General features: G+C 39.8%; 1 protein-coding gene across 1 annotated transcript in view; it reads left to right on the forward strand.

Moving 5' to 3' along the window:
• Nucleotides 1–26,983, forward strand: part of arhgap10 (Rho GTPase activating protein 10) — a 104,976-nt gene that overhangs the window by 65,320 nt on the left and 12,673 nt on the right. The window contains exons 15-20 of the mRNA XM_083538681.1: nt 478–562; nt 4,143–4,201; nt 5,722–5,827; nt 9,979–10,138; nt 14,963–15,095; nt 20,293–20,455. Coding sequence (XP_083394807.1) covers nt 478–562; nt 4,143–4,201; nt 5,722–5,827; nt 9,979–10,138; nt 14,963–15,095; nt 20,293–20,455 — 706 coding nt within the window. The remainder of the gene's footprint in view (nt 1–477; nt 563–4,142; nt 4,202–5,721; nt 5,828–9,978; nt 10,139–14,962; nt 15,096–20,292; nt 20,456–26,983) is intronic.

The raw sequence follows: 26,983 nt of genomic DNA on the forward strand, positions 1-26,983 counted from the left end.
TATTAAAAGCATTATACAAATAAAATTGAATTGAAGGAAAATGGGCCGATGAATTCATGCTACCAGGACGGAGCGGTAATTGTTATAATTATTCTTAACAGTCGTGTTACTCAGAACAGCTTCTCTGTATGGGCAAAACAATAAATTTTGGTGAATGGGCTACAAAATACAGAAGAAAACAATTTACGATTTTTCCCCTAATGTTTAAAGCTGCACAGTGTGTCATTTATTAAGGTCTTTTTTAATCCATTCGATTAAAACTCTTGCACTACTGCTATTGATTTTTCACAACAAACAATAATATGCAAGTTCATTCATGTACTCACTTACTTATTGCACACCCAGTCAATGTTCCTGAAAACAAAACATGCTAGAAAATGAAATTATCAATACATGTTTATCTTTCCTTCATGTAGTCTTATCACAGATTCTTTGTTATACCCATTCATGCTTCTCTTTGTTTTCATTTTTCTTCAGATGAGAAGAACACTGAAGTAGACTTGACCACGTGTGAGGACTGGGACGTGAAGACCATCACTAGCGCGTTAAAACAGTACCTGAGGTAGGAAGCAGTCACACTTCATCATGCTACTGACACAGCTTAGTGGTTAAGGGATTGGACTTTGGATCCAAAGGGCTTGAGTTAAAATCCCAGCCACACCAAGCTGCCACTTCTGGGCTCCTGAGAAAGGCCTTTAGCCAAATAGCTGCTCAGTTGTATGAGATAAATGTAAATCACTCTGGATAAGGGTATCTGCCAATTCCATAAATGTAATGACTCATTTACATCATAACGACACATTTAATATGTAATGACTGTTTGGTTTTGTAATGACATTTGTTTTAATCTGTCAGTCAAAACAAATGGCGCTGATCCTATTCGGTTACTGGAAAATCCTTTGCTGCTTTGTACGAAATTTCAATAGCAAGACTACTCTGACTTCCATTTTTATTTATCATATTTTTATATCATAGGCATATTCATGTTATTTTATAGAATTTGACTAAAATGTGAGGCAAATATTTTGAAAATGTGGGTATATACATCGATCAGGCATAAGATTGTGACCACCTGCCTAATATTATGTTGAGCACCCAGTCGTGTCCCGTCGATCATCAACAGCATGAACTTCTTCAGCAGTTTGAGCTACAGGAGCTCGTCTGCCAGCCTTCGCTCCTCGTGTGTATCAATGAGCCTCGGCCGCCCACTACCTTGTTGCTGGTTCACCACTGTTCCTTCCTTGAAGGACTTTTGATAGATTCTGACTACTGCAGACCAGGAACATCCCACAAGATCTGCAGTTTTGGAGACGCTCTGACCCATTAGGCTAGACGTCACAATTTGTCAAACTCGCTCAAATCTTTACGCATGCTTATTTTTCCTGCTTCTAACATCAACTTTGAGGAAAATAATTTCACTTGCTGCCTAATAAATAAATCCACCCACTAACAGGTGCCATGCTGAAGGGATAATCAGTGTTATTCACTTCACCACTCATAAAGTGATAATGTAATAATGTTATGCCTGATTGGTGCGTTTCTTATTGTTATAAAAAATTTGACTAGTGAGGCAAAAGTTCTACTGATTTAGGAATTTATGTACAAATATATTTTGGATGACTCAGCAAAAGTTTTTAATCATTGCTAGAAAGTAGAATTGTTTTGGGATTATGATCAGGTCAGGACTAGCTTGGTTTGCTTAATTGCGTATTTATATTTGAAGTTGAAAATTCTAAATGGATTAGATGCATTAGATGAATTATTAAATGTTTTCCAAGTGAAGCTTAATGGTTTTGGAGCGGAGAAGTTTGGAGACATTCCGGGTGAAAGGAATACTAAACCAACATGGCAACTATTCCATAATTCAGCACCATGCAGTTCCGTCTAGATTGCAGCTCATTGGAAACGACTTCACCATACAAAAAGACAATGAGCCGTAGCGTTCGTCCACTCTGTAAGCGTTATTAAGCAAACAGTCGGCTGCACCTAAATCCTACTGAACTGCTCTTGGATGAACTGTATCACAAGGTCAGAAGGAAATCTCCAACTAGTGAAGAACATCTTTGGCAAGTTTTCCAAAGTATTTTAGCGGAATGTTTGGAGAAACGAACTGTCCGCATGCCGGGAGTGTGTAAAGCTGTTCTTCATGCTAAGGGAGAATTTTTAACTGAAAATGAAGTCTAACATATGTACATTTATATATTAGTTTGGTGAAGTTAAATCCTCATACCATAACATTATCCTTTTTATTAAAAATAAACAAAACAAACATGCATTTTTCTTAAAAAAAAAAAAAGAATAGTAGTTCAGGTATTTCCAAACATCTTATTGACAGGAAGTGAATGCAGGGATTTCAGTACCCATGTTTTGTTAGTTTTTAGTCTGTTGGGCACGTCCTGGACAAATTTGGAATAGAATCACACGGTCAGATTCATCTCTCAGTAACCACTGGAGAGAGAGCAAGGTTACAGAAGACAAACAGAGCCGTGTTGCCATTGACTACATTTGTTTGTGACTTCACACAGGAAGTGCTTGATATTGAGGTCATAATGCCATGGGATACAAAACTCTTCCCAGTCGACCATTGCTTGAGGAATGTTTGCAGCTGTTTGATCCTAGTTTTCATTCTACTTTCTTCTGTTTTTGCTTGGAACACGGTACAATGCTTTACGGTTCTTCGACTTTATAATCGGTGTGTAACGATACATCGTGACACATTGCATTGTGATCCAACAGCTTTTAGATGTGCAGCATATGCATGTGCGATTTATATTGTGCAAATCCGCATTCTACAGTATTAAATATGAAGTCATGTAATGCACTCGTAATGTTCAGACACCATATTTCATGAATAACCTGTGAGACTTTTGGAGCATTTAGCTCCAAATTGCAATGACCAGCACACATAATATCGCATCATACGTTCACACGACCATGTTGTAACAGTTTAAAAAGAACCGTTTCAAAAGATGAAAAAAACCCCAAAAAAACGTAATTTTAGCCGACTTTGGAGCTCTATTTTTTGCTATGGAGCTCCTTATCTGCTTATGGTCTACTACATCAACATTTCTGCCCAAAGAAACTGGATTATTTTTTTTTTATCTGTTTTTTTTAATACACCATTCAACTCTTGCTGTGTGTAAAAAACAAACAAACCCCAGGAGAGCAACCCTTTCTCAAATATGGTCCAGCTTTCTGGAACCAGCACTATAACACAATACTGTGGGAACACATCAAATCTGAAAAAGACAAATTTTAGGTCCTAATTATTTAGAATTCCTTTATAGCAGCGTAAGATGAAGAACATCCTGATAATCAGTAGCAGACTTTTGTCTTGAAATTGATTTTTTGTATTTATTCACTTCTTTGAACTTGTATCTGCTTATGTATATATGTGCACTATATAGACAAAAAGTATTGGGACACCTGACTTTTTCAGAATCCTGGGTTTTTCTTCGTGCATGAATCAGTAGAACTGATCTGGCGTGTTCAATGCGTGCCGATAATAAAATCCTTGAATCCAGGGCATACAATAAATTATTAGAATTGTTAATGTTTAAACACCCTTAATGTGAATTTAAGTCAAAATAAGGTCATGAATGATTTTTGAGACCATATTTAAAACTCTAAATACACTACATTTACAAAAGTATTGGGACACCTGACCTTTCTAGCCATATGTGGTTCTTCCCCAAACTGTTACCACAAAGTTGGAGGCAGAATGAAATTTTCCCTTTACTTAAACTAGGAGACCTGAACCTGTTTCAGCATGACAATACTGTGCCCTGTGCCCAAAGCCAGCTCTATGAAGATCTGCTTTACATGGGTTGGAGTGGAAGATCTCCTGCTATAGTGTGCTGATATCAACCCTATTGAACACCTTTGGGATGAATTTCCATTTCGCTGAATGCACACCAGGCCTCCACACATCACCTACATCAATTCCTGATTTTATTAATGCCCTTGTGACTAAATGAACACACATCTCCACAAAATCTAGTGGAACATTTTACCAGAAGACTGAAGGATATTATAACAGCAAATAGGGACTAAATGGGATGAGATGGGGGGGGGGGGGGGGAATGTCCAAAAACTGTGTTAAAACCCTTATCTCATGTCTTTATCTTGCTCTCACTTTCCAGGAGGCTTCCTGAGCCGTTAATGACTTATGCCCTCTATAAGGAGTTCATCGTCCCTGCAAGTAAGTGTCTTTACTTAATCATTGATCTGTGGTTGTGAGGTAAAAGTGAAAATCTCTCCATTTGTGTCTTTTCTGTTTTGCTATCAGGACATTCAACAATTCCTAGAAGTTTATAGAATCTTTTTTACTTTATAAAGAAAACTACAGAGATTGAGGTTATTGATGTAGGTATCATTTAAGCATCGTATTATGCTCCAGGATTCAGAAACCAGTGTATATACAATAATATAGATAAAAAAAATATCAGGCTTTTTTTTTTTAGCTGTTATTGGTTTCAGATGATTTCTAAGAACCGCAATTAAACCAGACCCGTAGGATTTATTTTTATGGGTCTGCATGTATTTGTGTGTTTTCAAATTCAAAGTCTTGTGCCGTTTATATTTTCAAATCTATCGTTATTTTTATAAAAAATAACGATAGATTTGAAAATCTTTTTTTTTTTCTTCCCCTCTTAATTTTATACTGAATTGATTTTACTATCCAGCATATTGGTAGTCAATTTAATGTGTTATGACATAAAGCTGTTTTCATTCCACAAACTTTAACCACAAATTTCGAGAGACACAATTGTATAAGATGTCTTCAGATGCAGGAGCACGAAATGTTCCCTTCACTTGAACTAGGAACTGCTTGAACCCAAACCTGTTCACAATGCTCATGTGCACACAGCCAGCTCTATTAATATATACACTATATTTCCAAAAGTATTGGGTCACCTGGTCGTGAGTACGGTATGTGATTTTTGAGTATTGCATTCCACATTTAGTCCCAATCTGCTCTTATAATTCCCTCCACTCTTCTGGAAAGATGTTCCACCAGATTTTGGTGTGTGCTTATGGAGATTTGTGTTCATCAGCCACAAGGGTGTTATGAAAGGCAGGTACTGATGTAAGTGAGGAGGCCTGGGGTGCAGTCAGCGTTCACATTCATCCCTAAGGTGTTCAGTAGGGATGAGATCAGAGCTCTATAGCAGCAAGATCTTTCTCTCCAAAGCATGTAAACCAGATCTTCAAGGAGCTCACTTTGTGCAAAGGGGCATCGCCATGCCGGAACAGGTTTGGGTTTCCAAGGTCAAGTGAATGCAAAATTTTTATATAGCGCCATCTAAAGTATAATTGAGTGCCTCCACATTTATGGTAAGAGTTTGGAAAACAAACACATGTAGCAGGAAAGGTCAGGTGACCACATACTTTTGGAAATATATTTTGGAAAATCTTTAGGATGAATTGGAACACTGCCTGAACATCAGGCCTCTTCATCTCACCCACATTAGTACCTGACTTTAACACCCATCATTGGGAATTTCACTTCTGATCTGAGAAACGCTCTAAAGCATCTGAGAAAAACTGTAATAGGGAATTGTATGATCTTGATCGTTGAGGTTGTGTGTGACTGGATCAAGTTGGGAAAAAAGGGCATTCTCAGAGTATTAAATTAATATTTTTAGATCATATTTTGGAATTCGATCTCTTTTTCCACTCACTCTTGCCTTTTTATTTATTTATTTATTTTTTAAACAGAGTGCGCAAGTCCCGAGTCGCGTGTTCAGGCCATTCACTGTTTGGTGCACAGACTTCCTGAGAAGAACCGTGAGGTGTTGAGCTTGGTCACCAAACATCTGGCGAAGTGAGTTTCTCTTTCTCCCTCTGCAACACACACTTTGTGTGTGTGTGTGTGTGTGTTTTCCTGACGCTTGTTCTTTTTTTTTTTCCTCTCATCACGCCGAGGAAAAAGGGCATCCCTCGTCACCATGCAGTCATTAACCCTAAAGCCTTTCCTTTCATTCTTAATCTTCATTACTTTCTGTTTTTTTTCTACACACACACACACACACACACACACACACACACACCATTTATAGCACAGGGACCTCTGGCTTCCAGTAGCCTTACCTCAGTCACCAAGGCAACGGCACACACATGCAAGAAGCTCAGAGGACAGCACATTACAACTACACATCACCTACACACACCCACACACACATCACAGATGTATATATTTGGAAAATCAAATCATGGAAATAACAAATGATGTGGAGCTAGGCTTTATTGGCAGGATTACCCAACCCCACCCCACCCACAGGCTCGGGGTTTGGAAAACTAGTCCGGCTGTTTTGTAAACGCTTCCGACTGATTGATCGAACAAGACGTTTGCAAATGTTAGCAAGCTGCTGAAGCCGTTTCCCACCTATTTTCATCGTCCTACATTTTAATATAGTGTAAATAACAGGAAATTGAAGATAAGTACATAATCTCCGTAGCTCCTGGGATCCAGGCAAAAAAAAAAAAAAAAAAAAAAAAAAAGGAAGGATTCGGTGCCAGCGGGTGCGAATGGAAATGAAATTTGGTTGATCCGCTCTCCTAAATTCTTCCCCCTTAGTCACAAGCGCTGGCTCTAAAACAAGCCGGTTAAAAAAACCGGGGGAGGGAGGGGAGGAGGGAGCCAAAATTTCAGGCGGTTCTATCTGAAATTGGATTCGAACGACGATTAATTGGCAAAGTCTTCAATTTTTTTTTTTTTACCATCAGAGCTAAAATATTAAAGCACATTCAGAGAAGGGCATCAGACGTCTGAGCATCGAGGCTTTATAAATAGCACGGCTTTATAGCGCGTCACCCGTTTAACACATCGTACTCGTTTAACACGCCGCCTTCACCGCGCGCGAAACGTTCCGAAAGACGGAGGAAACCGTAAAATCCATAGTAGGTTGAGGCTAAATATACACCAGAGATGCTTCAGAATTCGACGCCTAATCTGCACTTAGAGCCGTTAAATAGCCCGAGAGCCGCGAAGTGTTGGAACGTTAATACATTTCCGTCCGTTCGCTCGTTTTATTTATTTATTTCTTCGTCCAATCAGTTTTGCAGCGTTTAAATAGTAATGACTTCCACAGACCCGCTCAATTCGATTTTATTTGCTTTGAACAATTTACAATGTCTCGAAGCAACAGTTCTGAGATAAAGCGGTTATAAAGTTATATAAAAGAGTGTACACATTTAGTGCCTATAAGTGTGTTCTTTATTATTTATAATTAAGTTTATCTATAAAGAGCGAGCCAGTGGCAAGGGGAGGAAGGCGAGATTGAGATGGTTTGGACATGTGCAGAGGAGGAACATGTGGTATATCAGTAGAAGAATGCAGAGGATGCAGACACCAGGATGGAGGAAAGGAGGAAGAGGTTTATAGATGTGGTGAGGGAAGACATGCAGGTATGGAGACGGATGATCCGCTGTGGCGACCCCTAACGGGAGCATCCGACAGAACAAGAAAAACGAGTCTGTGGTGTGAAAAAACTCCCTGAGATGGTATGAAGAAGAAACCTTGATAGGAACCAGATTTAAAACATCATCAGACTCGACTCATCCACATCTGAGTTGCACTGAATGTCCATTCATAACAGTTTTAACGGATTCAATGCAACCCGTGGTTCTGAGCCGTTGTAGTTGTAGGATTTTCCTCTTTTCTCTCGCATACACACACACACACACACTTAAATGGACAAAATCGTTTAACTGTTTGCACAAAATTGCTATGTGTAGGAGATCGCTGCTAAACATCCAGTGTTTCCATCCTGTGCAGTACCTTAATATTATATCGGCACATTTGCACTATTACCCATCTACTGGATGTTTAGCTGCCTTTCTTTTTTTACACTAAATGCTGAACACTTGCACTTTATGTAGTATCAGTTGTGTGCTTTTTCGATAATTTGTTGTTTCATGTGGCACCTTGGTCCTGGTAGAACATCGTTTTGTTTTGCTGTGCTGTTTATGGTTGGAATGACAATAAAAGTCGACTTGACTTGACAATGGCTGCTTGTACAGTTTAGCACAGCATGAAATCTTTGTGGTCAAAGCGAAGGTTCAGCCATGATCCAGAGAAAAGAGCTCACTAGCCTTGCTGAAGGGCCCAATTCTTGAACCTCTGACTTTCTGATTAGTAGCCCAGAGCCTTTAATGTAGTCTAAAGAAATCTCGGACCACAGGGTCACGACCCATCACCCAGAGCCGTGGAAGAGTTGCTACGGGGTTGCAAGAACATTCTGAGGAGAATATCTATAGATGTATATATTAATAATTTTATTTCTTGTGTGTTTTGCTCTTTAAGGGTACTTCATTTCCACAATTGCAACAGGTTCAGCGAATCATTTTTTTGCGAGTGTATCTGGAATACAGTTTTGTCTCTACGGGAAGTTCATATGCTCCAAACTTCGTGTTTGTAATACTGTCTGTAGATCCTTTTTTTTAACGAGTCAATAAAGATGTAGAGACTGTTTTAGCTTCTTGAAACTAAGAACCCAAAGAAAAAGATTTAAATAAAACAATAAAATCCAATTCATGTTTATTTGAAGTGCACTTTTAACCATGAACATTGTCTCAAAGCAGCTTTACACAGATAATGTGGTATGAAAGAATGAAGATGTTCTTTATAAGTGTAAGTTTGTCCCTGATGAGCGAGCCGGTGGTGACTGCGGCAAGGAAAATCTCCCCGAAATGGCATAGGGGAGGAACCTTGAGAGGAACCAGACTCAAGAGGGAACCCATCCTTATCTGGGTTGCCTCATCTTAAAACTTGGAAAGGAAGACGCAGCTCTACCTCTGCCTTGTTAATCTTTATTATCTGTGACTCTCAGGACGCTCCTCGGTCTCTGAAGTGTTGTAATACGTTCACCTAGCAACAGTGGCGCTAAAAGAACGCACTCGAGAAACAGTTTAGTGAGGAGAAATCGAGCTACATACTAATTATTTGTCAAATTCCTTGGACACTTTCTAAGTAATTAATGTATAGCGCATCTACTACAAATGATATATAAATAAATCGTTTTTTTCTGATGCAAATATGTTCAAAACGATGCATTGCGACACAAATGCCAACTTTGATCTGATGTACACTTTTTAAAATCGATGCATTGCATTGTTTTCTTCTATGCCGATATAAAATATATATCTTCTTCTTCTTTTGGCTGCTCCCATTAGGGGGCGCCACAGCGGATCACCCGTCTCCATACCACCCTGTCCTCTACATCTGCCTCTTTCACACCAACTACCTGCATGTCTTCCCTCACCACATCCATAAACCTCCTCCTTGGCCTTCCTCTTTTCCTCCTACCTGGTGTCTCCATCCTCAGCATTCTTTTACTGATATACCCCATGTCCCTCCTCTGCACATGTCCAAACCATCTCAATCTCACCTCCCTCACCTTGTCTCCAAAACGTCCTACATGCGCTGTCCCTCTAATAAAATCATTTCTAATCGATTTTCTAATCGATTTTATTTATTTATTTATATAAATAAATAAAATCATTGTGTTTTTCAGTTTACCTTTGTGTAGATGGTTTTATGTGTAACGCTGCAATGAACCTCTGTCACAGAAGACATTCCGTTTAGAATAAAATATTAAAAAGAATGAACTGGTTTTACCATTTGAAGGACACTTGAGGAACCTGTAGTGACCAGGACTACACACGAACTGCAGAATTAGTAAAATAACAGTAAATTACAGTTTGCAATTACAACTTCAACAGTCTTTTCCAATCTTAGAGTGACCAATATGAAGCTAATTTGAGATTGTGTTTAATTAAAATAAAGACAATAGGCTTTTTGTGTTGAAATGTTGCCAAATTGGACCGAGTGCACGTTTAAAATGGGTTCAGAAACAGGAAGCTATTGAGCAATTTAATCGAATTCAAATCGAATCTAATAGAGTACAATAATCTTTGCAGTAATGATGTGTGATGTGTAATCAATGTGTCTTTCTGTTTCGTTGTCTCTCTCAGTGTGGCGGCCCACAATAAGCAGAACTTGATGACTGTAGCGAACCTGGGCGTGGTGTTCGGCCCCACCCTCATGCGACCTCAGGAGGAGACCGTGGCAGCCATCATGGACCTCAAGTTCCAGAACATTGTGGTGGAGATTCTCATCGAACAGCAAGAAAAGGTGCCACTTCCCCTCCGCGTTACAGCAGGAGTCAGTGTGATGATTGAATGATTAAAATTATTCTGAATCTCATTATCAGGCTGATCTCAGGTAAGCTGGTGTCAGAGTTTAGTTCTCGGATTAAGCGATGATAAAAAAAAAAAAAGCCACCGCACTCGAAAATGAGGAGGAAATAGCAGCTTTTTGGATGTGGCTGTGAAAGAAAAAAAAAGCCAACACGAGGGATGGTCCCATGTTGTTCAGGGGGATGCTCGGATGATGAGTTCATGAACACTAAGTGGAGCTCTGTATATCCATGCCATGTTGAAACACAGATACTGAAACGGACACGGATTTTGCTTCTTGTGATGCGCGTGAACCTGAATAATGGGGTTTGAGATTCCGAGTTATGAGTATGTTTTATTTTAGGGTTTGGGACTGAACGATTTACACGTATCGTGATTTTTTGAATTTATTTTTTTACTGTAGTGAAGTAATCATGACCGCTGGGAACAAAAGCACTGGTGACACATGTACTTACCTCAATCACACTCCATTTCATCCGCCAGTGTTTCTCGCAAAGCAGAAGGCGCGTAAACGTTTACTGCATTGTTTCTCAGTAGAATACTTACGCTTGCAGACATCACACACACACACACACACACACACACACACACACACACGCATGCATCATTGTGTTTGATGTTTCCTTTTTCTTTTTTTTTTCGGTGTAAAGTCAGAGAACTCGATTCAGGAGAATCGATCCTAAAACACTGATACTTTTGATACCAGTGTTGCATCAAGAAGATCAATTCTCACATTAAAATATCGATCATAGGTTCATGTACCTTCTGGTCATTTGATATTCATTTAAAAAAAGCGAATTTGTGAAATGAAAAGGAGACGATTTATTTTTTTCTTTTTTATGATTTTTTTTTATATTTCGGAACCAAACTACAGAAATACAAGTAATTTTCCCATTTCTCCCTAAAAGCACAGAAAAGAAACTCAAAGCGAATCTAAAGATAAAAAAATGCTTGATTACTGCAAAAGCAACCGATCAGCAGATCAGAAGTGGGTGGAGCTTAAACAGTCTATTGAGATAGTAGCGCTACCTAATATTCGTAATTTCCTTTTTATTAGGTTTTAGCTATTTTACATTGATTTTTACCATATCGATACAATATTTAACCAAAATCATTTTACTTTTCAATTTGTCCTGCTTTTTTTGTTTTGTTTGTTTTTTATGTTAATAATAGAATTTTAATTGGATAGAAATTATAGGTTTGTGCACGTTGCCTTCATTTGGTTTTTGTTTTGGAAAAGAAAAAGAAATAAATTAATTCAAAACCTTTTTTTTTTCCCCTCAAAATATAAAATACAGTAACCCCCCGTTTATCGCGGTGGTTTTGTCCAAAACGTTCGGAGATCCGAACTACGGTAAAGCGGTGGATTACTGTATTTCAAATACAATTCATTTGTGGTTTCTCACCATCTTTTTTTTTTCTTTTCGTGTGAGTCATGCGGTTTTGTGGTACTCTTTCACAGCTCTGATGTAAAATAACTGATCAACCATCAGCGCAAAATCCATCGGCGGCTTCATCCAACATTCTGGTGTTGCTTCGAGAAGTTCAAATGCATCACTAAGAGCTTTTCAAAAGCAACTAGACAGTGACAGGAAATGAGAGTCTATCACATGCCCTCTACTTACAGTGTTACGCTACGCATTAAATCTTAGGACACTCGTTGCAGAACATCTCTGCTCCACTTTTCCCTGCATGGCTTTGCCTCGCCTTGTTCAGCTTGATCTCTGAATGTGTTGCTCTGGTTTGTATCATATTATTTATCATTTGTGCAAATGGCTCTATGAGCCATAATCCAAAAGTATTGGAACACCAGACTTTTCCAGCCATACAGATGTCTCTGGATGCAGTAGCGTAACATTTTCACTTGAACTAGGTGATCCAAACCTGTTCCAGCATGACAATGCCCCTGTGCACAAAGCCAGCTCCATGAAGATCTGCTTTACATAGTTTGGAGTAGAAGATCATTAGTGGCCTGCTTTAGAGCTCTGACCTCCTTTGGGATGAATGTGAATGCTGACTGCACCCCAGGCCTCCTCACTTCACCTACATCAGTACCTGACCTTACAAATATTTGTGGACACATTTATGGCATTCGGCAGACACTCTTATCCAGAGCGAATTAGGGAATTGCTCAAGGACCCCAGCAGTGGCAGCTTGGTGGTGTTGAACTCATGATCTGATCTGAAGTCCAATATACTGAGCTACCAACTCTGGTCTTGAGTTGAACAATCTTGTGGCTGAATCTCACACAACTCTCCACTGCCATGTCAGGAGTGATATCCAGTAGTCATGGAAAAGATGTTACCTCTTTTCAGAAGGACCTGTATCAAGCAAAGAAAACAACGTAGGAGATTGCTTAAACTATGATAATTGGTCTAAGATATGTCCGACGCATTAGCATTAGCATTTCCACACACAATACCAAGGGAATTCAAAAGATTGGGTGTGAACAGCTGTGTAACCTGAGGAGAACCACATCAGTAAAGAAAATTGGGGGGAAAAGCCTTTAGTTTGGTGGGGAGAAAGATTGGACTCTGTAGCAACAGAAATAGGTCTTTATAAAGTAAAGGGTGCATCAGGGTATGAGGAGGAGAGGCGAATGAGATGATGCATCATCCCTAGTGCCTGTTGTACAAAGCGATTGTGGGGGTAGCGTTATGATCTGAGGTTGCTTCATGTGGTCAGGTCTTGTTCTAGCAACGCTATGTGTCCCAAAAATTAGGATAGCTGACTAGCTAAATATACTGAATAACCAGGTTTTTTTTTCTGATGGCATTTTTGCAAGATGACAATGCCAGGATTATTCGGGGTCAAATGGTGACTTGGCGCATGAGACTATTTTCACACATAGATTGGGTACAACAGAGTCCAGACCTTGACCTTAGTGTGAATCTCCCATCATCGATACAAGACCTTGGTGAGAAATTTTTACTCTGGATGGAATTAAATGGAAACACTTTCACCACTATGCAAATCCTGTTTATTAGTAAACCAGGTATCAATTAACTATTTGAATTTGATTGGCTATTTCATTTCATGACACAACATCTCTGTCCTCTCCCGTGTTTAATCCCATCACAGGGAAAGTGTACAGGGGAAGTGCTACAGCGCTAAATTTCACACTTCTTCTCAGGTTGATTATTCATAACTAAAGCATTTTTTTTTTTTGGGGTTGTTCATCACTCATTACACAAGCAGCAGTGAAATGTCAAGCAAAGTAAACAGCACATCGCCTGCAGATGATCACTCCGGAGTGTGCACTTCAATTTTTTATTTATTTTTTCCTCTAGTTAAATTCGGAGCGAGCGCGGCGTCGAGGCGGCAACTGCACAGGCGAGTAGATATGCACCGCTCTCTCAGGCTACAGCTTGCCAGACTGCTGATGGCCCAAGATGCTCTGAGCAGACAGTGTTTTGCATTCATGTCCATCTGTAGGCAAGCAGAGAAAGAAAGAGAGAGCGAGAGAGAGAGAGAGGGAGAGAGAGAAAAAAGAGTGTGGCTGGGGAGTGGAGGAGCTTCGAGAGAAAGAGCGCCGAAAGAGAAGTTTCGAACTGACACCTAGTGCATGGGAGAGAAAGAAGCGAGGCTATAGAACGATAAGGAAGGAAGGAAGGAAAGGAGGAAGGCAGCCTGGGAAAAAGGTTCAGAGGATGTAGAGGGAGATGAGAACAGGGGCTCAGAGTGACAGGAGGGAGCGAGTAGGCATGCTGTCGTCTGAAGTCTCTCCTCACTGGTATCAGATTGCAGATCCCTTCTACCGCTGCTCTGATTTCTCGTCTCGTCTCGTTCCTACGGAAACTTCCAGACTTCACTGACTTTTGGCCTTTTTTTCTGAAGTTCTTTAACGTTCGGGCATCCCTTAGACTTGTAGGAACTGTTTAGGAACTGTTTAGATGTTTCACATTATTTTTTCGGCTTGATCTTTTTCTACAAGTTTTTACAAGGAAATGAATGAAAAGTGATTTATACTTCCCATGTCGCATGCACATTACAGCACAGTGAAATTCTTTCTTCGCATAGGAAGCTGGTGTCAGCCATGATACAGCACCTCTGGAAAACAGAGGGTTAAGGGCCTCACTCAAGGGCCCCAAGAGTGCCAGATCGGCGATACCGGGGCTCAAACCCCTCACCTTCTGATCAGTAACCCAGAGCTACCACCTTCTTCACTTCCATGAATGAAGTTTATATGAAAGTGTGGCACATTATATTAGGATAAATATGAAGCTTTCCTTTGCTAGAAATTGAATCTTTTAAAAAGCAATACTTCTAAAAACGTCAAAATTATTTGGTATTTAAATAACTGTTTTAAACTTTAACTTTCGAATTGAGTAGATTTAAATCCACTATTTAAATACAACATCAAAGTGACATCAAAGTGAGGCATTAGTCAAATTTATGGCCGAGTTTTTTTTATTTTTTATTTTTTTATTTAAACAACATATTATCCTAGTTACGTTCGTTTCAGTTCCTGTTTGTAATATTACAACATTTAGAAAAGTTTAAGGGGGGATGTGAATACTTATGCAAGCTGCTGTGAATATTCACACTAATCATATTTGGATGCACAAGGCGAAACCACTAGTACCTTAATGTATGTTATACCATACGAGAGTAGACACACACACACACACACACACACACACACACACACACACACACCCCTATGCATCCATACACACTGTTCTGACTCATTGTTTGTTCACACTTCTCTTTCACCCTCACAACTCTAACCATTTTGCCTCTATTTTTTTTTTTAAAGATATTTGGAGATGCTCCGAGCGCTTGTCCGTCCTCGACTCTCTCTCCGTTTACCGCTCCAACACGTCAGTCTAAGAAACAGGCACGCCAGAGCCGCCCGCTGGCTGTGTACAACCCCTTGGACATCAACTCAGGTACGAGAGGCTGAACACTCATCCATGGGAAGCAGGAACGAGTGAGATTCACAAATAATTCATCATTGCTTGACAGTCAATTGTGTTGCTGTTTAACCCTGAGGCTTCGGGGGGAGACGCGAAGGCTTATGTGGTCCGCAGGTGGCGCTAAACACACACAAGAAGCTGTCCTGAAATATTGGAAACTGCATGATTGGCAACCTCAACTCAAGAACAGAGAAGCTTGGTTTAGTTTCTTTAGTTACTGAGCTGTTAGTAATATTGTACGGTACGTTTTTAAGGTTAATTAATTTAATAAAAAAGTTAAATTAGTATGGTGAGTTAGTAGGATTCAAACTGTACCATGATAAATAAATACATTAAAGAGGTTATTCATGTGTGTAAGTTAGTAAAACAATAAATAAAGATGGTTCCACATTAACAGCCTAAAGATCTATCAAGTTACTGAGCAACTGAGGAACTTTCAGGATGGATTTGGACTGTAATTAAGATCAGATTGTGGTGAGAGTAGGAAGAAGGTAAAGAAGAGCCTGGAGAGGTGGAGGTACACGCTGGAGAGAATGGGAATGAAAGTCAGTAGGAGTAAGACAGAGTACATGTGTGTGAATGAGAGGGAGGGCAGTGGAGTGGTGCAGTTGCAGGGAGAAGAGGTGGAGAAGGTGGAGGAGTTCAGGTACCTGGGGGTCAACAGTGCAAAGTAATGGAGAGTGTGTTAGAGAAGTGAAGAAAAGAGTGCAGGCAGGGTGGAGTGGGTGGAGAAGAGTGACAGCAGGAGTGATTTGTGATAGAAGAGTATCTGTGAGAGTGAAAGGAAAAGTTTATAGGACTGTGGTGAGACCTGAGATGTTGTATGGTTTAGAGACAGTGACATTGAGTAAAAGACAGGAGGTGGAGCTGGAGGTAGCAGAGCTGAAGATGTTGAGGTTTTCGTTGGGAGTGACGAAGATGGACAGGATTAGAAACTAGTTTATTAGAGGGACAGTGCATGTAGGACGTTTTGGTGACAAGGTGAGGGAGGCGAGATTGAGATGGTTTGGACATGTGCAGAGGAGGGACATGGGGTATATCAGTAGGAGAATGCTGAGGATGGAGCCACCAGGAGGGAGGAAAAGAGGAAGACCAAGGAGGAGGTTTATGGATGTGTTGAGGGAAAACATGCAGGTAGTTGGTGTGAAAGAGGCAAATGTAGAGGACAGGGGGGTATGGAGACGGATGATCCGCTGTGGCGCCCCCTAATGGGAGAAGCTGAAAGAAGAAGTCGTCGTCTGCTACAATGGCCCAGGATGGCAGTTTGCATTAATAGTACACAACGATAAAACTATAATGAACAGACATTCGCTGCCACCCAGATAAGGATGAGGTTCATTTGCTTTCTCTCATGGTTTCTTCTAATGGCATCTCAGGGAGTTTTTCTTTACCATATTCGCCACTGGATCACTCACTAGGTGTAAAATTATGAGAAACAAGCTTCTTATACATTTTAATATTATAACCTCTTTCTGTCTGTAGATCTGCTTTGGGACAATGTTCATTGTAAGACACGTTATACAAATAAAACAGAATTGAATTCAATTTAGGGTTAAACAAAAAAGTTAAACAAAAAGGTAAGTTATTAAAGTATTGTCAATTAAAAAAAAAGAACATCTTTGAATTCTATGATTTTACAAATCAAGACATCATCATTCGGTCTTTATAAGGTCAGAGATGTAGGTCAATTCAACCTCAGTTGAACATTACAGTTACAATACATTACAATTGACACTTAGAATGATTCAATAGCTTGTAGAACCACTTTTAGCAGCAATAACTTGAAGCATTTATATTCTGTATGACTTTCTCACATCGTTTTGGAGGAATTTCGACTCTTTTTTACAATGTTGTGTTGCGAGGAAGGTGCAATTCCTTTTTTTTTTTTTTGTTTCACACTACTGTACAATAGGTAGTAAGGTATTAGGGTAAAGTATGTTATTATGATCGGTTAGTAATGTAAAGTGCAGTATAGAGTACGGTAAGTTAGTAATGGAGATTAAATGTTGTCTAGTTGATTAGCAGTACTTTAGTAGTAGGTCAAGTTGGTGAGATTCGTTATCTAGAAAAGTACAAATGGTATTAAGTTGTTCAGATGCTATAGGATCTGGATCTCATCTGGATATTTCGTTCTGGACTCGAGTGACCACTGTGTTCTCATTTTATCTAAAGACCCACACCAGGAAAGAAAATGCAGCAGTGTTCAAGACACCCAGACTAAACCGTGCATAATACAAAGGCAGCCTAAACCACACATTAAACCTCACACTAAATCTCACTACTTGGCTGAGACTCTCAGCCAGGAAGAATGATGTTGAGATTTTTGTGAAGCTCCTGGCCAGGTTAGTGTGTAGGCTGTAAGTCTCTGTCGCAAAAAAGCCTCAGCCAGCACTGTGTTGAAAGTGCTGTTCCATCGGAAAGTAGGCCAAATGCACATAGCAGATTCCCTTTAAATCCTGAGACACGAACCTTCCAAGAGAGTGTCTATAATAACCTTGATCCTCACCACTACTGGGTATGACTGCAGTGAAATATACAGTCATGAATCATAATCTGTCATCACAGTGACCTCTGACCATAAACATGCAGTCAGAAGTGTGTGATCTCTGAAGTTTCCTAGCTGCACTTTGGAAAAGACTCGGCATCGGAAAAAAAAATCATATTCAGTTTCTGAATTTTGAAGAGTAAAGTACAGTAGAAATCCAATCCCTTGCCAAAGATGGAGAAAGATGTATGTAGATGCTTATGGTTTTTATTAGGTAAATATTGAAAACCACAACATCTGTATTTTTATTTATTTTTTCCCCTTCTTCCTCCACCCCCCCTCTCCCCCCCCCACCCCACCCCCCAGCTTTTTCCACGCTCACACTTCGGTTTCTTCCAGGCTAAAACAGATTCTGACATTTTATAAATCCTTTGATTATTTTATTGGCTCCGGTTCAGATTTCGGTTTCGCTTCTGCCATCGTTTTAGCTTCAGCCATTGCTGGGGGAAGAAACCATGAAAACACAACATCATTTAAATTTAGTTTGTCTGATGTGGATGTACATTCGCTCACTACTTAACACTTGCACATTAATCTTGTACAGTACCGATTCTATTAGGGGCAGGTGTCGTAAAAAAAAAAAAAATTAAACGCTGTTAAACGTTTCCACACGTGTCTGACTGAAGGTAGAGACAGACCTGAAAATTCAGATATTGTCACACATCTTCTGTAATTGTTAACTAAACAGATTGTTGAAATTTAGCATTTTTACTTGAGGGGAAAAAATGCGGATATCAAACAAGGTTACACAGTGAAGGTGTAGGATTTACAGATTATATACACTATATTGGTAAAAGTTTGCGGACACCTGGTCGTGAGTACGGCATGTGCTTTTTGAGTGTCGCATACCGCATTTAATCCCAATTTGCTCTTATAATTCCCCCCACTCTTCTGGGAAGAGATTTTGGAGTGAGCTTGTGGACATTTGGGTGTCCGGTAAAGTCAGCATTCCAATTCATTCCAAAAGGTGTTCAGTAAGGTTAAGATCAGAGCTCTATAGTAGGAGATCTTCCTCTCCATACCATGTAAATCATATCTTTATGGAGCTGGTTTTGTGCACGCCGGCATTGCTGGAAGATGTTTGGGTTTTTAGGTTCTAAATTATAGAATTGAATCGCCGACTGCACCCCAGGCCTCCTCACCTCACCTCCAAAATCTAGTGGATCATCTTTCGAGAAAATGCAGCAATTTGGAACCAAATATGGTATCAAAAAATAAGAGCATATAAACCTTATGGTCAGGTGTCCACATACATTTGTTCTTATAATGTTTAATTATTTATTTATTCATTTATAGAGTTCTTGTTTTTCCTCATAACATTTCCTTCTTTTTTTTTTTTTTTTGCAAGAGCTATAAAGAATGACATAACCCTAAAAAGTTGCACAACCCAAACTGGGAGGTTGTTTGAGTGACTCTTTTAAATCATCCATCATTTCGTGATTGCCGGACGCAATTAGAAATTCTCCAGACACCCGACTAAATACAGCGTTTAGCGATGGCCCGAGATGTTTTCCTCCGTGAAACGCCCGCAAAATCAGTGATGTCTATCTGAATGAGACTAAAATCTGTCAGACCACCCTGAAGAAAAAAAACCCACCACAGCAGCAGGTATTTTGGTCCGGAATTTTCCAATGATGGAATGCGATTTTTCTGATAAAAGCAGATCTCAGAGTATCACCTGTAAGGCTCTGGCATGGAGAAGCTGGTGTTGGATCTATGATGATCTCAGATGTTGAGGTATTTTATGAGTTGCTCAGCAGTTCCTGGTTCCATAACGTCAACTGACTGTCTAAGACTGTAGAAAGAACATTGCTCATAATCACACGTTCTAGTGCTCATAGTAGTTCTCACTCTCCGGTGTTTTGTATTGTTTTTTAAGATTTATAATCACACTTTGTTCCCTGTTGAGTCTGGTTCCTCTCAAGGTTTCTTGCTTATAACAACTAAGGGAGTTTTTTTGTTTTGTGGGCGGAGGTTTTGCTAATACACAGCGACTGGTATCACACGTGTCGATCGCGAGCTTCCTGAAAACATCGGAGGTGATAACGTACGATGTGGCTGAGACGTGCGAGGATGCAAATGAGAATACGCAGAAACTGGGTCTGAAAAATGAATAATGATTTTGGGGGAAACCAACAGGGACAAATCTCAAATGTGAAACACACACACACACACACACACACACACACACACTTTCACAGCTCGAGCTTTGCAGCTGAGCTCTAAGTGCAGCTGGAGGATGGTTATGTCATACTTTAGAGATCTTTCTGCACCATTTGAGCTTAAATGAGACCAGTCATGCAAGTCGTGCTGATTTCTGAATCTTTTGTTCAATCTTAAAGCAGGTGTGTGTGTGTGTGTGTGTGTGTGTGTGTGTGTGTGTGTGTGTGTGTGTGTGTGTGTGTGTGTGTGTGTGTGTGTGTGTGTGTGTGTGTGTGTGTGTGTGTGTGTGTGTGTGTGAAATGGTTTGTACTCTTTACTGTATTTTAATCACGTGTGCCCTTGTCCCACCTTTAGGGCATTTTGTTAATCATTATCTTCTCATATTGTATTCATTAAAGTCATGATTAAACTAAAAAAAATAAAAAGCTCATGCTCTGTCTCTCCACCCCATCTCCTGTGCAGTGGCTCCATCCTCTGAGGACGTCTCCCTGACCCCTGACGAAGCCTCTCTGGGCAGTAATGAGTCCGTATCCTCGCAGTCGTCCACGGCGTCGACCTCAGAAACCCCGCCGGAGAAGACCAAGAATCCCCATGGCAACACCGCGGCCGTCCCACAGAACTCTGGGTACGTAAGTGACTGAAGTCTAGTTTATCGGGCGTTCTCCAACACTGCGATCTCCACGGACTCTTAAACAATTATCTGTAAAAGAAATAAAATAAATGTGTGGTTTACTGTTATTTAGCCATAAAAATAAATAAATATATATATATATTAGGCCACTGTTGCTATGGTTACATTTCTTCGGTCCATTTTTCCCTACGCCACGCATTATAGCAGTACAAGGTCAATGATTGCCGATACATTTTTTGTGGTAAAGTGTGTGTGTGTGTGTGTGTGTGTGTGTGTGTGTGTGTGTGTGTGTGTGTGTGTGTGTGTGTGTGTGTGAATTTTTAATGAGCACTATTTGTCGAGGGTACTCGTATACCTTTAGTTTTTTTGTTTGTTTTTTCTTTTTTTGGGATGTGTCACACACTCACCTCTCACACCGGCTTTATGAATAATGAAGCTGTTTTCATTCCAACGTCCAATAAGTTCAGGAGCCGAGGATTTCGCTGGGTTGCTGTTTTTTTTTTTTTTTTTTTTTTTTTTTTTTTTTTTTTTTGTTTAGTAGGATTTTTTTTTTTACTTTTTAAAGTTCTCTGTCTGTCTGTTTTGGAGCGCCTCTGTGCTAGGGGCAGCTGGCCAGACCTGAATGCTGATGTAGAAAGTTACACTGTTGGGTTATGCAGGTGAATTCTGAACGCTGCTTTCTTTGCCGTGCCGCCAAGGATCTTATTTTTCCTGCCTTTTTTTACCCTCTCACATTTTTTCAGCATCCTTGTGTTATTTCCCCCCCCCCCTTTCTCTCTCGCTTGCTGATTGGTCATCAAAAGGTACAGAAAGGGTTACATGATGATTCTCAAATGAGCGGAAGATTGCAGTCAAATGTAGTTTAGTGATATTAGACTGGACGTAGTTGGTCAGGAACATTGCAGTGGTCGACATTAATAGTCACATGGCAATATTTGGCCTATAATTATTCAGATAAGGAAGCAAAGGCAGTCAAAAGCAGTCACATGATAATATACTGGTGTCCAAGATCATCAAAAGCAGGACTTTCACATAAATATTAGCCTCTGTTAAGTCACATAGAGTAAATGCGTAGTCAAAACAGTCCCATAATAATGTACAGGTTGTCAGACATGGTCACATGACCATTTAGATTAGATTAGATTAGATTCAACTTTATTGTCGTTCTTTGAAGGTCAAACTCAATGAAATGCATTGGATTTTCGCCAAGTCTAAAAAAAAGGTCATAAAATTTTAGACCTTACAAAGTCTTAAATTCAGTGTCCTAGGTTTTAAATCATTTTAAACAGGTCTTAAATTTCGATGTCCATAAAACGCTTATGTTGCGGTTCTTTTTTTTCGCTGGTACAAATATAATTTGCTGCAAACGAGACCAACATGCAACAGCCAATGAGCTTTCAGTTATTGACGCAAATCCCTCTCAGATTGTAACGTAAAACGTTTATTTTCCAGCTCTGCAAGTGCACGTTTAGCGAAATCAGGGCTCGGTTTAGTTCAGTCCAGTGCAGTCGCTCACAGTGTATTTGTGTGTTTGTAATATTGTGATATACGTCTTATACTTTAAAACTTAATGGTCATAAAAAGCTCTTAAAATTCTTACATTTGGCTTCATGAAACCTCTCTGGAAACCCCGAATGCAGTCTACATACTGACCTAATATTGGATGTATAAAGTCAGGTTATAATATATTGTCAAATAATTGGTCAGATAATCAAAATTGGTGGTCAAATAAAATGACAGTCACATGACAACATTCTGGTTTTTGATTAGTCAGACACGAATATGTATACTGTTGTGTAGTCCAAAGCAGTCATGTGTTAATATACAGATGTCTGAGATAGTCAAAATTTTGATGATTATAATATTTTGACCTTAAGATGGTGGTCAAAAGCAGTCACTTGATTGGAACTTCTGATTAATCAGGTTCACAAAAAGCAGCAGACCCAATATTTCGGGAATGTTAAACAGGAAGTAGATTATTTCTCTTAACACAATAATGTATAAAGTCATAATATATTGGCCTTTAAATGGTCAGATAATCAAAAGCAGACACATGACAACATTCTGGTCACTGGTCGGTCAGATACAAAGATGTATAACATTGTGTAGTCCAATGTTTAGTCTAATGTCTAATCTAAAAAGCACATGATAATATACCGATGTCTGAGATTGTCAAAAGTCACATGATTTTATATATATATATATATATATATATATATATATATATATATATATATATATATATATATATACAGTACAGAGGCCAATCAGAGGCCAGAATTCCAATCATGTAATGGCCATTTGACCATTTAGCATTATCTGACCAGGTCAATATATATATATATACAGTACAGACCAAAAGTTTGGACACACCTTCTCATTCAAAGAGTTTTCTTTATTTTCATGACTATGAAAATTGTAGATTCACACTGAAGGCATCAAAACTATGAATTAACACATGTGGAATTATATATGGAATTATATACATAACAAAAAATTGTGAAACAACTGAAAAATTTCATATTCTAGGTTCTTCAAAGTAGCCACCTTTTGCTTTGATTACTGCTTTGCACACTCTTGGCATTCTCTTGATGAGCTTCAAGAGGTAGTCCCCTGAAATGGTCTTCCAACAGTCTTGAAGGAGTTCCCCGAGAGATGCTTGGCACTTGTTGGCCCTTTTGCCTTCACTCTGCGGTCCAGCTCACCCCTAAACCATCTCGATTGGGTTCAGGTCCGGTGACCGTGGAGGCCAGGTCATCTGGCGCAGCACCCCATCACTCTCCTTCTTGGTCAAATAGCCCTTGATGCCTTCAGTGTGACTCTACAATTTTCATAGTCATGAAAATAAAGAAAACTCTTTGAATGAGAAGGTGTGTCCAAACTTTTGGTCTGTACTGTATATATATATATATTGACCTGGTCAGATAATGCTAAATGGTCAAATGGCCATTACATGATTGGAATTCTGGCCTCTGATTGGTCAGATTGTAGAACAGGAAGTAGATTAATTCTCTCAACACAAAGCTGTATAGAGACAATCAATATCGGTGGTCAAAAAGCTGGTCAGATACAAAGACGTATAACTTTGTGTAGTCTAAAGCGGTCACATGATAATATACAGATGTCTAAGATGGTAAAAAGTCACGACCTTGAACAGGTCAGATAATGCTAAATAATCAAAAGCAGTCACTTGATTGGAACTTTGGCGTCTGATTGGTCAAGTTCAGCAAAACTGTAGACTTAATATTTTGGGAACAGGAAGATTATTTCCCCGAACACAGCAGGAGAAGTTCTGTGGTCAGTGGTTGACCCTTGCTGATTAGAATCGCTGATTAATTCCTTCCATTGTGATTTAAACCTCTTCTGCAGCTGAACGGGTTTCTCCACTTGACTCGTCTCCCTCTGCCTCACATGCAAAAGGTCAGAATCCTGATTAGCACTGTGGTTTGGTATAGCAATTGAACAATCCCTTGCGTCTCTTGTGTGGTAACCGTAGTAACAACAAAGTAAGAGAAACATCCGGTGAGGATTTTGCAGATATTATGGAAACCAATGATGAACATGGGAGATTTTTTTGAGGTCACAGAACTTCCATATTTTAATTATTATTATTATTATTATTATTATTATTATTATTATTATTATTATTATTACAGTCCCAGGATAATGGATTCTGGATCCAGAACAGTTTTCCGTGTTGTGGTGGAAAGAAAGTGCGATTAGTGCCTCCCCCGTTGACACGCTGGTCCTTCGGTCTCACCCCACTCGTTCATTCTCACACTTTCTCACTTCTTCTCACTCTCTCACTCCTCAGCTGTTACACAAACACACACACACACACACACACACACACACACTCATGCTTCAGTCTGTCACTGACTCACTCTCTCCATCTCTCTGTCCCCCAAACAACAACATTCCAGTCTGCATACAGGCGTCTGTATTCTTATTTCCAGTCCCTGTCCTCCTCTCTCTCTCTCTCTCTCTCTCTCTCTCTCTCTCTCTCTCTCTCTCTCTCTCTCTCTCTCTCTCTCTCTCTCTTTCTCTTTCTCCTTCGCTCTCGAACTCCCTCGGTCTTCTGTATCCCTCGCTCGTTTTCTCTCGTTCTCTGTGCGTCATTTGTCACTTGGCCTAGAGTCATGATCACAGACGGGGCTTTGCTTATGTAACACTGCTTCTCCCTCTTTCTCTCACACACACACACTCATACACACTCACTCATACCCTCACACACACTCCATCTTTCTATTTCCCTCGCTATCTCTCTCCGTCTTGCTCTCTCTCCCTCTGCTTTTTTAGTTGAAGCCAGTGCAGGAAATGGCGCACTGTAATGCAGTAAATCCTGCTTGTGTGTGTGTGTGTGTGTGTGTGTGTGTGTGTGTGTGTGTGTGAGAAAGAGATAGACAGGTGGCCGCGCTCCACTCACTGTAAACACGGCTCGTGTGGTGAGGACATTCGGCTTATTTACTCGTCTAACGACCTCCCCGCTGCTGCCCACAGTGTAACACGCCGCCTGTACATCGCCCTGCACTTCTATATATATACAGCACAGTGCAAATGTTTACGTCCTTCCCCGAGGAAAGAAAATAGACAACTCTGGAAAAAAAAAAACAGCATGTCTAAGAGTGTCAGAGGTTCTGCTTATTATCGAGACAAAGTGGCGCAACAGAAAAGCACTCGCCCTGTCGTCACATTCGAACCCCGGTGATCTGCTCAGCCATCTAGAGCCAAGAGAGTAAACTCAGTCATGCTTTGTGAGTGGGCGGGGCATATTCGATCCCTCCTGTCAATCAAAGAAACTGCTCTTATTAATGATTATATCGGGGTCACCAACCTGAGAGCTACTTCAAGGGTACGTTTGACGTGCAACGAGTCGTTCGAGGCGTTTTGAGCGGCACACGAACGGAAGAACATCACTGGAAGACGATGAGAGATCAGGAAGAGCTTCGAGTTCAAAACCAACTTGTGCATGATGATCATTAGGGAACAATCCACATGATCTCAGCTTCCTACCCACCCGAATCTGCTCCTGAAGATCACTGTTTTTGCGGAGATCCAGCACGAATCGCAGAAGGAGCTTGACACGATTTGAACAGAAGACTTCTAAGACACATTTCTGAAGTGGCAGGAACGCAGGGGGCGCTGTTTTGCTGTGCAAAGGGGACTGTTTAGAAGGTGATGGTGTGTAAATGTTGATGAATAAAGTACTTTGCTGTAAACAGAGCTCGTCTCCAAACATATATGGTAGGAAACACATATTTAAACACGCAACATAATATATTTCTCAAATCTCATATTATTGTGGCGTTTTGCCGTTTCCCCAGAAGCTCATCAAAAAGACCTTTTCCTCCCAATCATTGTGAAAATGGTCCATTTTTTCTTTCACTTTTTTTTTGCCATGTTTTTCATATTTTTGGGTTCAAAATTCATTTAGCACTCGCTAGCTTGTCTCAGCAATTAGGTTTGTCTTGCGCACAATATTGAACTTTGACCCTGAACTACTTCGGTACGGTGCATATGTGAAATCCTATTTACGTGTGGAACATGAAAAAAAATCTGAGTTTCCTCACGAACAAATTAAGTGGCGGACCGCAAGTTTGTTTAGTCTTAGCCTCGCAGTTTTAGTGCGGAGAAGAAGAAACAAAAAACGTTGAGAGCAATGTCAGCGTGGACCATGAACACGATTTGTACTGAAATCGCTGCCACTTAATATATGGATTCTTTCAATGTTTTATGTCCAGCTTCAAGAATTTCTCTCAAAAGGAGGAAATCCTGACAATTCCACATATTGTGGGAATAAATTAATAAGGGATGGAAGAAAGATGTGTTAAAGTATGCTGAAATAGGTAGAACATTATATTAAACATTAAATGTAAAACACACACCTTATATAAACACATCTGTTTTATCAGGTATTTATTTAATTTTATTTAATCACTTTCATTTGCGCAAATTTAATCGATTACTCAATTCAGTCAATAAAAGAAAAAGGGTATTGCATTAATTAGATTAATTCTTATCAAATATTAAAAAAATATATTATTTAACCAAGCAGGCATTTTATTTATAATTGGTTTAAAAATGTTAACTGTTGATGGTTACCGAAGTTACCGTTTATTTCGGACTATAAGCTGCTACTTTTTCCCCACGTTTTGAACCCCGCGGTTCAAACAACGAAGTGGCTTATTTATGAATTTTTCCTGGGTTTTTCCCGGTTTTACAAATTTCAAGCCAAAAAACTGAACCCCATAACATTAGACCAATGAATTTTCCGAACGGAAACGAAAAAACGCACCTCACCTGTGTTCTGAGCTGCACGGCATCGAGAGAAAAAAAGTTTTTCTTAAACGCACAACGATGCCAAAAGATAAACTCCCGAGAGAAATAGTTGTAAAAGGAAGGAGGAAGACAGTGAACAATGACTTTCTTGGTTGGCTACTGTTTAGATACAAGCCGTTGTAACGCGTTGAGTCTGGGTTATTGGAGAGCTCAATAACTCCAGTTACAACAGAAATCATATAA

The sequence above is a fragment of the Silurus aristotelis genome, assembly GCF_946808225.1.
Source record: "Silurus aristotelis genome assembly, chromosome: 4".
NCBI classification, from domain to species: Eukaryota; Metazoa; Chordata; class Actinopteri; order Siluriformes; family Siluridae; genus Silurus; species Silurus aristotelis.